Below are 11761 nucleotides of genomic sequence, written 5' to 3' on the forward strand. Positions count from 1 at the left end.
TAGAGAAAACAAAAAAATAGTCCAAAGTCATTGGCAGGAGACGAGGCTGGCGGTGCCAACAGAGCGGCTGAAGACGAGGCTGGCGGCGGTAACAGAGCGGCTAGAGACGAGGCTGGCGGCTGCGACAGACCCGCTCTGGACGAGGCTGGCGGCTGCGACAGACCCGCTGAAGACGAGGCTGGTGGCTGTGGCGGACCTGCCGGAAACAAGGCTGGCGGCTGCGGCAGACATGCTGGAGACGAGGCTCGCGGCTGCGCCAGACCCGCTGGAGATGAGGCTGCCGACTATGGCAGACCCGGAGCAGCAGGCGGCTAGACTAGTGGCGTCTGCAGAGCTGGAGCAGCAGGCAGTTCAAATGGTGGCGTCTGTAGAGCTGAAGCAGCAGAGGGCTGGACTGGTGGCATTTGCAAAGCTGAAGCAGCAGGCGGCTGGACTGTTGGCAGAACTGAAACAGAAGGATGATGGGCTGGAGGTCAAGCTGGAGCAGCAGGCTGCTGGGATGGATAATGGAATGGCGGAAGAGGCCGTGCAGGAAGTGGCCGCTTGGCTGGATGATGGATTGGCAGCGGAGGCCATGCAGGAAGTGGTGGACGTGCTAGACGTAGGACAGGCAGCAGAGGCCATGCAGGATAGAGCAGTCTGGCTGGACAGGTAACTGTCAGCATAGGTGTCGCTGGACAAGTCGCTGGCAGCAAAGGCCTTGCAGGAGGAAGCACAGGAAGTGGCGGCCTCGGTGGACGAAGCTGTGCCTCCCCAGTCACACAGCTACAAGCACTAGCCCCCCACCCCCCACCTCAGGAAGCAGATTTAAGATGCTGTCATCCACCGTGGGAGCAACAGTCATGGGTGGAAGGATGGAGGGCTTTACTGATACAACTGGGGCTTCAGCTTTGGGAAGCTGGGGGCCGGTCTTGGCACATGGGTGAGCGTGTGCACGCATGCAGGCTGGTTGGTTGATTCAAGCTTAAAAAAAATCTATGCCAGTAGTTTCCACTGTGTGAGTCCCAGAGGAAAAGTCTGTGCAGGGTACTCACATTGTGGGGGCGTGACCCAGCACTCACACTGGCTGACGTGCTCTCCTGTGCTCTCCTGCGCACTTGCCGGTTACTCGGGTTCGGCTGGCTCTGTTATGCCTGGACTGCACTGTTTTGCTGCCCAGGACATATAACGTTCGGCAAGTTTGCCATTTGGGTTTCCATATTCCACCAGCATGTTAAAAGAAGAGCTGGGCTTCGCGATGACGGCATCGTGATGACGGCATCGTGATGACGGCATCGTGATGACGGCATCGTGATGGCGGCGTCATCGTGATGGCGGCGTCATCGTGATGGCGGCGTGATGACGCTTTCATCGGCGACGTGCAGGCTTGGCACCCAGCTAAAAAGTGTCTATTGGAACCAGACCGCCATCTGGCCCCCACATCATAGTCTCTAGTACCTCAGGGGGGTACCTCAAAGCCTCTGCCTCCATTTTAGCCCCAAAAAATCCTCTCATATTCCTCGTCTGCATAATCATCTGCAAAATCAAGTGGTTGGGACATTCTGTCCGGGGTGCGTCATGTGAAACGACAAAGGTTGTAGTCATTTTAAGTGCAGACGAACGAGGAGGCAGTGTGCAGTAAAAAAGGGTATTTAATTATTAAACAAACAAACAAAAGTGACAGCCACAGGGAAGTGCTCGGACTGGACAGACTATAAGAAAACAAAACGGAATGCTGGAACACAGCAAAAACACTTACAGAGAATGTGGAGCAGAAGGCAAGAATGTGGCGCAGACGGCGTCCACAAAGTACATGCGTACTTGATCTCAGCATGAAAAGAATAATACACAGTGACCAGTTAATAATGTCCCAAAAACCAAATGTTGTCTCAAGCTCATAATGCTAATTATCAACAGAAAACAGGTGAGTGAAAAAGGGCTCAAAGCAAGGCTTAAAGTTGCTGCCGGAAAGGAGAAAACCGGAAGTGAAAACCACAAAATAAGAGCGCAAGGCAGGAACTAAAACTACACATAGAAAAATCTCAAGAAACTCAAGATAAGGCATGATCTGATACAACAGATAATGACACCGCTGAACAGAGGATGCCATAAACCTACCAAAAATAATAAATAACCATAATATATTTTGTTACGCACTTTTCATTTAAATAAACCAATATTTAAAACAATAAAAGCTTAGCCATTAAAACCGATAAAATACTGTGACTAAAACACTATAAGTTAAGTACAAGAAACACAAAACATGCAAAATATTGGGTTTTTAGTTACTGAATTTGAAATAAATAATAAATAACTCAGTCAAAAGATTTTAGTGTGTGTATAAGTGCTTTTTAAGCATATTCAACCATACTGCGATAATAATGATAACCCTGATCATTTTGGTCACGATAACCATGAATTGACATTTTAATATTGTTACATCCTTACTCTATACATTTTGTTTATACATCTTTGTATATGTTTTAATACAGTTTTTATTTAGATTTTAAATTGTCTGTTAGGACTTAAGTAGCAACAAACATACACTGCCACAACATTAAGTATAAGAGTCAATACAAGAGCCTTAAAACTATAGTAATACTCAGCTTTGCAAGACTCTGTCATAGAGTGGTAGTAATCTAACCATGTTTAATATTGTGGTCCTAGTTTGCAGTGAATAAATCCATCCTTTGTAAATTCTAAAATAACACGCTTGGCTATATATACGTGAAATCAGTTTTAAAAAGCCATTACTATTCCTTGCAGCAGGATGATGACTTGTGCATGACAATGACTGTCACACTCTTCTGTCTCAGGTACCTCAAGCCAGATGTTCAAAAGAAATCCAAGCACAAAACTGCTGTTATCAAAAAGACCCTCAACCCAGAGTTTAATGAGGTACGCTGTGGCGTCCGATGCATTTATAATCATTGACTGAATGTAAAGCGAGAGCTATTATTAGCCCGGCGCTATAGTGCATGGACACACTCTGCTGCACAATGTGACAATTACTGTTTGCATATTACCATCATGCTGCCTGATTAAGGACACAGCAACAAGTGCTTTTGGAATATTGGCTTCACATTTACTTCATGTTCCTAGGAGTTCTTCTATGAAATCTCCTTCTCAGAGCTTGCCACCAAGACGTTAGAGGTCACCGTTTGGGATTACGACCTCGGCAAGTCAAACGACTTTATCGGTGAGTTTAAATGGCCCACTATTAATTTTCTGTTGCTGACTTTATGGCTCATGAATAAGCTGACTGGCTACTAATGAACATACTTGCCAACCTTGAGACCTCCGAATTCGGGAGATGTGGTGGGGGGGGGGCGCTTTGGTGGTAGCGGGGGTGTATATTGTAGCCCGGAAGAGTTAGGGATGCAAGGAATTCTGGGTATTTGTTCTGTTGTGTTATGGTGTGCGGATGTTCTCCCGAAATGTGTTTGTCAGTCTTGTTTGGTATGGGTTCACAGTGTGGTGCATATTTGTAACAGTGTTTAAGTTGTTTATACGCCACCCTCAGTGTGACCTATATGGCTGTTGACAAAGTATGTCTTGCAGTCACTTTCGTGTGTATACACAAGCCGCATACAACATGTGACTGTGTCGGCACGCTGTTTGTATGGTGAAAAAGCGACGCGTCGACAGGTTGTAGAGGACGCTAAAGGCAGTGCCATCACGGCGCTTAATATTGTTGCCCGGGTGAAAATCGGGAGAATGGTTGCTCCGGGAGATTTTTGGGAGGGGTGCTGAAATTCGGGAGTCTCCCGGAAAAATCGGGAGGGTTGGCAAGTATGCTAATGAAGTTGTGGCTGACAAAAGATTTGCTATGGGCCCAGTGAATATATTTGATTTTTATCTGGTATCTTTGCAAGACAATTGCTTTTTTTTCCCAAATGGTGCATTTGTCCACCTACCAATGCTGTTTTCGCTACCTCGCCGAAACACTTTCATTGCTAGTTAGACACATTATGTATCAATATAATTGTTTAAATTTACACAAGTTATACATAACACTAGTTATCAGGGCTTCTGCTATCAATTATTTTAGTCATCAAGTAATCCATTGATTAGTTGTTTAATTAAAGGAGTAATTGGATAAAACACATTTTATAGCCTTGATGCGGATTTGGGGGAAATACCGTATTTTTCGGAGTTTTAGTCGCTCCGTAGTATAAGTCGCACCGGCCGAAAATGCATAATAAAGAAGGGAAAAAACATATATAAGTCGCACTGGAGTATAAGTCACATTTTTTGGGGAAATTTATTTGATAAAACCCAACACCAAGAATAGACATTTGAAAGGCAATTTAAAATAAATAAAGAATAGTGAACAACAGGCTGAATAAGTGTACGTTATATGAGGCATAAATAACCAACTGAGAACGTGCCTGGTATGTTAACGTAACATATTATGGTAAGAGTCATTCAAATAACTCTAACATATAGAACATGCTATACATTTACCAAACAATCTGTCACTCCTAATCGCTAAATCCCATGAAATCTTATACGTCTAGTCTCTTACGTGAATGAGTTAAATAATATTATTTGATATTTTACGGTAATGTATTAATATTTTCACACATAAGTCGCTCCTGAGTATAAGTCGCACCCCCGGCCAAACTATGAAAAAAACTGCGACTTATAGTCCGAAAAATACGGTAGTTAAAATAAACAACACATTTTCTGCTTGCCATAACTTTCACTCTTTTTTCTGATACATGTACATCATCAACATTGAAATTGAAGTTTTAACATGTGTGCATTATAAATATAAAGACAGACAGATCATGGCACCCACACACAATGTCTGTGTATTTAATGCTACAGGCATCCATGCGGTCCAGATTGTATACCTTTTAATAGTTACACTCATTAAAGGCCTACTGAAACCCACTACTACCGACCACGCAGTCTGATAGTTTATATATCAATGATGAAATCTTAACATTGCAACACATGCCAATACGGCCGGGTTAACTTATAAAGTGCAATTTTAAATTTCCCGGGAAACTTCCGGCTGAAAACGTCTCGGTATGATGACGTTTGCGCGTGATGTCACGGATTGTAGCAGACATTTTGGAACAGCACGGTGGCCAGCTTAAGTCGTCTGTTTTCATCGCAAAATTCCACAGTATTCTGGACATCTGTGTTGGTGAATCTTTTGCAATTTGTTTAATGAACAATGAAGACAGCAAAGAAGAAAGCTGTAGGTGGGATCGGTGTATTAGCGGCTGGCTACAGCAACACAACCAGGAGGACTTTGAGTTGGATAGCAGACGCACTACAGTGCGTACAGCTTTGGCTTCCAAACATTTGATCCCTTGCCCGTACGTGCGTGCCGCTATGTGCATGTCACGTACGTAACTTTGGGGAAATATATGTGCCATATGAACTTTACAAAAGCCACAACGCCGTCTGCCGCCGCGCCGCTGTCCTCAGGTTGACTGTCTGGGTTGACTTCCTCCGTCTCCGGGCCGCCGACCGCACCAATGATCGTGGTGAAGTCTCCGTCGCGCCGTCGATCGCTGGAACGCAGGTGAGCACGGGTGGTGATGAGCAGATGAGGGCTGGCGTAGGTGAAGAGCTAATGTTTTTAGCATAGTTCTGTCGAGGTCCCGTAGCTAAGTTAGCTTCAATGGCGTCGTTGGCAACAGCATTGCTAGGCTTCGCCAGGCGGGACAGCATTAACCGTGTGGTTACAGGTCCAGGGTTTAGTTCAGTGTCTCCTGATAGTAGAAGCAATAGTATTATTGTTGATCTTCTGTCTATCCTTCTAGTCAGGGGCATGTTTCTTCTGTTTCTATCCGCAGTTAAGCACGATGCTATCACGTTAGCTCCGTAGCTAAAGTGTTTCGCCGATGTATTTTCGTGGAGATAAAAGTCACTGTGAATGTCCATTTCGCGTTCTCGACTCTCATTTTCAAGAGGATATAGTATCCGAGGTGGTTTAAAATACAAATCCGTGATCCACAATAGAAAAAGGAGAAAGTGTGGAATCCAATGAGCCCTTGTACCTAAGTTACGGTCAGAGCGAAAAAAGATACATCCTGGTGTCCTGCAATGCACTCTAATCCTTCACTCTCACTTTCCTCATCCACAAATCTTCCATCCTCGCTCAAATCAATGGGGTAATCGTCGCTTTCTCGGTCCGAATCGCTCTCGCTGCTGGTGTAAACAATGTGCAGATGTGAGGCGCTCCACAACCTGTGACGTCACGCTACTTCCGGTACAGGCAAGGCTTTTTTATCAGCGATCAAAAGTTGCGAACTTTATCGTCGATGTTCTCTACTAAATCCTTTCAGCAAAAATATGCCAATATCGCGAAATGATCAAGTATGACACATAAATTGGACCCGCTATCCCCATTGAAATAAGAAAATTTAATTTCAGTAGGCCTTTAAAGGATTATTTGAAGCAACAAAATTACAAATTGATGCTTTGTTGTAATTTATTTAATCAATTAATTGTTGCAGCCCTACTAATTATAAGTCAAAATAAAATTTGAACTGATTGAAGACAAATAAAATGAGAAAAAACAAGAATGATTATTGTCCAATGAGAATTTTGTCAAAATATATGTTGTTCATAATCTAAAAACAATTTTTTTAAATAACATTTTATAAATTTTTTGATGGATTTTTTAAAGTAAATAAGGAAATATTTTAAGTTTTTTACACCTCAATCTGTTTTAAAACTTTTAAGGATTAAATTGGACAAAGAAAAAAGTAGGCAAAAATACATTGTCCAATTACAATAATGTGTTGCCAAATTTTGGGTGAGTTTTATTATCATATTTTATTTTGAAAACAACTAAACATTGTTTTAAATTATAAAATACTGAAATTATTTTTTACTTAGTATTTAAATTTGTGCAATGTTACTGTTAAGTTTGCATTGGCTCCTGTAATACCATTTTGAGCGTTATGGGGATATTGCATCATTGTTGCCACTAACCTTCCCACAATGAAAAATACTAAAATGCAGTTGGAAGTGATTTTAAATTTTTTCACTGACTTAATAGGTCGTTTTGATTACTTGGTTTAGCTGGTTTTCTTCCAGTTATACAAAATAAACAAGGAAACACAATAAAGCAGGTTAAAAAAGCTGAAATTCAAACACAGATAACATACGGCGACTAAATCCTCTCAAATGGTTTTCGAAGTGGTTATGCTGCCCCTTTTATGTGTGGAGTATGAATGACACAGAGTAACATTTAATTACCTTTAATTACTTATGTCCTCTTGTGCCTCCATGGTGGTCAGGGGGCGTCTCCTTAGGGTGCCACTCGCAGGGGGAGACCCTGCAGCACTGGATAGACTGTCTGAAAAACAAGGGCAAGAAAGTGGAGCGCTGGCACACGTTGACCAATGAGCTGCCCGGCTCTACCTTGCAGGAATGAAGCGCATCTCTCAGAACTGATACCCTGCTGTGACAACACGTCTGAAGAGGGCGGAAGATGAACGAATCGGATCGTCCCATTCCCGTTTGGAGGATTTTTTGCATGACTGTCAAAGGCAAACAGCTGCCTGATGTTGTGTCATAAAGCAAAACATGTCAACACATTGAAAGACAATGGGTTGAATCACACATCAAAACACTTGCCTGCACAAAGCTGCTTTTTAATCCATCCATCCATCCATCTTCTTCCGCTTATCTGAAGGTCGGGTCGCGGGGGCAGCAGCCTAAGCAGGGAAGCCCAGACTTTCCTCTCCCCAGCCACTTGGTCCAGCTCTTCCCAGGGGATCCCGAGGCGTTCTCAGGCCACCCGGGAGACATAGTCTTCCCAACGTGTCATGGATCTTCCCCGTGGCCTCCTACCGGTCGGACGTGCCCTAAACACCTCCCTAGGGAGGCGTTCGGGTGGCATCCTGACCAGATGCCCAAACCACTTCATCTGGCTCCTCTCGATGTGGAGGAGCAGCGGCTTTACTTTGAGCTCCCCCCGGATGGCAGAGCTTCTCACCCTGTCACTAAAGGAGAGCCCTGCCACCCGGCGGAGGAAACTCATTTCGGCCACTTGTACCCGTGATCTTGTCCTTTCGGTCATAACCCAAAGCTCATGACCATAGATGAGGATGGGAACGTAGATCGACCGGTAAATTGAGAGCTTCGCCTCCCGGCTCAGCACCTTTTTCACCACAAAAGATCGATACAGCGTCCGCATTACTGAAGACGCCGCACCGATCCACCTGTCGATCTCACGATCCACTCTTCCCTCACTTGTGAACAAGACTCAGAGGTACTTGAATTCCTCCACTTGGGGCAGGGTCTCCTCCCCCCTTTTCCTGGCGAGAACCATGGACTCGGACTTGGAGGTGCTGATTCCCATCCCAGTCGCTTCACACTCGGCTGCTGTTTAATTACCCTTTTATTTGGGACGCTTGGCGATTTTTTGTGGATTTTAGTGTCAACTGAAAAATCTGTTTACAGGTACTGTTAGGCTACAAACGGGTGGAATACTTAGCTGAGGAACTTTGGAAATAGTCAATTGGGAAAGGTTAGGACATTTTCAATAACAGCATTTTTACAAACAACACAAAGCATTTAGGTAAGATTTACTTTGATTAAGGGCATTTACACATGCAAAAGTACATTACAATGATCTTATTTTAGTGTCATGCAAAGACAAACATGCTGGCTAGCATTGTGATGTATTTGTAATATTTTTTTTTTGTTTGGCATAAGAGTATATTTGTTTTCTCTGATTATTCTTAGATAAGATAACACTTTAAATATTATTTAGATTCTTTTCATTTAGATTTATTTTCTGCTCAAGTATTTTTGGTGCACATTAACTAAATTTCATTTTACATTTTCAATTTCAAACAAAGAAGAACACGAGGAAAAATTATAATGTATTCTTGTTTATTCCCATGTATTAAGTTCTCAACTATTCCAGAACATTCCAGCATTTTGCAACCCATATTTTCAAGGTTTCTCTTTACTGGACACATTTCAAAACTGTTATTGGTTTACAGAACAACACAAATATTACAAAATGGTTCTAAAAGTGTAACATTTTGCCGATTAACATATTTTGTAAAAACGGAGTACTTGCTAATGTATGCTTAATTTATCACAACCAAAACAAAAATGGCGGAAGCAATAATTCCCCATTTTAATGGTGGGCGGGGAGGTGTACAGGATTAGATGATACTACTGTACTTAAGAGAATGTTACATTTTAAACACGACCAAAACAACAATGTACAGGGAACATTAATAAGAGTATATATGAATTACTTACAAACTTGCTCCTTTTTAAGATGGTGAAGGTTATTCTTCAAAAGGTAGTTTTGAACCGCGTGAGAGACAAGAGTTGGTGCGCATGCGGGTTGAACTACATTAGAAGGTGACATCGCCATCTATTGGCACGGCGTGCACATTGCAGCCTTTCCAGAATAAACCTCTGGGCATTTTCTTTCCATCCATCCATTTCTACCGCTTGTCCCTCTCGTTTCCATTTCATGTAAACATACTCAAACTCATTTGATTTAAGTGAAAATCATGCAACAAATAATTGTATTCATTTAATGATCATTCTATTTGACCTTTCATTATTTAAAAAAAAAGAAGAAAAAAAAAAGCTTTTGCTGCTATAATGCTTCCCAGGATCTTCAAGTGGACATTTTTGCATCTTTTATTCTGTGAATTTTTCCTTGCAAACAGCAAAACCCAATGAGAGAATCAGTTCTTCCATGTTAACGGCTTCTTTGTCAAATGTTATGCATGCTTGGTGTCGCTGGAGCTGACTTAATGTACAAAAACGTGCTGCAGGATGACCTGTTCCTAGTGGTGTTGTTCCCAATTGCACTGAGATGTAATTCTCTTTTTATCTGCCGAATGATGGTGTGGGTTGTGGATGTTCAAATTATTATTTTAATTCATTTTTATTAACAGAGCACATACTTTATTGATGGATGGCATTACTGAACTATGAACTTGAAGAGGCATGCTGACAAAATATATGTCACTATATATATTGTGGGGGGTTTTCTTGCTTTTTGGTTGTTTGTCTTCTATAAATGAGCATGATTTATGTTTTTTTTCTCATAAAATGTTCATATTGATTTCCATGTGCCTCTGTTTGTTTATTTCCATAATTGAAAAGCCTCAGTGGCACAGAGGCAGTCCAATTAATACAAAGCTGCCCTCTAGCGGTCATATTGTGCAGCTGCACATTCTGGCACTGCTACATCTTGTCTGGCAGGTATTTAGATAATATGGTGTCAACACATACAATCCAGACGAGAGGAAATAAAAGACCAAAAAAGTACACTCAATTCATAAAAAAAACATTACCAAAATACGATAAAGAAAATGATGAACCAGCAGGAACTGTTGAGGTGCAAAAATATATATATTAATAAAAAATATATACTAAAAAAAACACAATAAAATACAAGTTAACTTTGATGAAATAATTAGATTTCTAATATTCTAAAATAAAAAAACTAATTTTTATTTTCATTATTTCTAACTGTCAAATAATAATTCAGAACAAAAAAACGTAGATTTTCACGAGATAAAATAGAGTTATAATGGAGAATACATCTTTTAAAGTAACTTTCGTGGCCAAAAAATGATTTAAGTGGTTATATGGCCTCAGGAAGGGTTTGATGCGTAAACTATTACATATTACACTAAGGCCCTGCAAAGGCATCACATTATATTATAGACTGTGCATAAAAATGGCCATGTGGACACGCTGACAGTAAAGCTGACAACATCAAAAACAGAAGCAGCACAATGATGCCGCCAAGGACACGAACAACAACAAATTGTTTGAAATTTCACCAACATATAAAAAAATATATGAAATAAAACCAAACTTATTTCCACATAAAGTTACAGCCTGCAGAGGATGCTATGTGATGTGGTCTCATTCGGAATTAATGAGTCAAATGATGTTTCAGCTCATTTAACATCCATTAAACCATAATTATCCGTTACAATTATAATCCCATTTCTTGTGCGTAGTCGAGGGAAAAACCGCTCTTCTTTTTCCATATTAACCAAATCTACAAAGTACATAACTGTGGGATTCATATTAGGATGTTATTAAATGTTTGCAGTTGTTGTCTGTATGGTTATCATTATTGACTATGCAGTGGCACAGGGTGCTGATGCTGATGATGCCAGTCTGACTCACACGTGGATGCTGATGCGACCCAGCTGGCTAATCCCAGTGACCCACTTAAAGTGCATGTTGCAGACTCGTGTGACCAGCTACTCTGCACCTACCGTCAAATTAGCTGAGTGCAATAAAAACATTATTATTTATGCACTGTATATATCCTTGGCTGTCAACATTTGAACGCCACTAAGGGGGATTTGTGCTGGTTTGGCGTGTTGTGAAGGTGCTTTTGAGTGCATGAAGTTTTGCTGTTTTTTAAACATTTTTAGGGGTATGACTATTTCTAATGCTGCATAAATGACAGTGAATCCACCAACTGTTTGTGCATTTGAAATTGATGTCATAATTACATGGTATTCAAATATTAGTTTAGCTATTCATTTGATTAATTGGGAGCATTTGATGCCAAATAGAAAGACATATATATAACCTGTTACAAAGATCCCCCACATGCTAATTAATAATCAGCCTCATATTATATCTAGCATGGCTATGAATGAAAACTAAAAAAAGGAAAACCATGCAGCTCAACTTCCCATATGATGTCTTTTTTAGACCTACTACTACTAGCTACTAATTAAGATAATTTTTACTTTTTAATTTAATTCAACAAGTTAACGCACATGATTAATGACACAAA

At 41.2% G+C, this 11761-nt stretch overlaps 2 protein-coding genes across 3 annotated transcripts in view; one reads left to right on the forward strand and one right to left on the reverse strand.

Moving 5' to 3' along the window:
* Window positions 1-9297, reverse strand: part of adprh (ADP-ribosylarginine hydrolase) — a 130043-nt gene extending 120746 nt beyond the window's left edge. Inside the window, exons 1-3 of the mRNA XM_062055746.1 lie at window positions 7584-9297; window positions 7372-7507; window positions 7207-7306 (exon numbers count right to left, since the gene is read on the reverse strand). The gene's annotated coding sequence lies outside the window, so the exon portion shown is untranslated. The remainder of the gene's footprint in view (window positions 1-7206; window positions 7307-7371; window positions 7508-7583) is intronic.
* The window catches only part of LOC133655509 (double C2-like domain-containing protein alpha), an 86403-nt gene extending 76343 nt beyond the window's left edge, over window positions 1-10060 (forward strand). For both annotated transcript variants that reach the window (XM_062055742.1, XM_062055743.1), the window contains exons 9-11: window positions 2796-2877; window positions 3082-3178; window positions 7248-10060. In XM_062055742.1, the coding sequence (XP_061911726.1) occupies window positions 2796-2877; window positions 3082-3178; window positions 7248-7384 (316 nt within the window). In that variant the 3' untranslated portion in view covers window positions 7385-10060. The remainder of the gene's footprint in view (window positions 1-2795; window positions 2878-3081; window positions 3179-7247) is intronic.
* The last annotated feature ends 1701 nt before the right edge of the window (window positions 10061-11761 follow it).

This window comes from Entelurus aequoreus, linkage group LG08 (genome assembly GCF_033978785.1).
Source record: "Entelurus aequoreus isolate RoL-2023_Sb linkage group LG08, RoL_Eaeq_v1.1, whole genome shotgun sequence".
NCBI lineage: Eukaryota > Metazoa > Chordata > Actinopteri > Syngnathiformes > Syngnathidae > Entelurus > Entelurus aequoreus.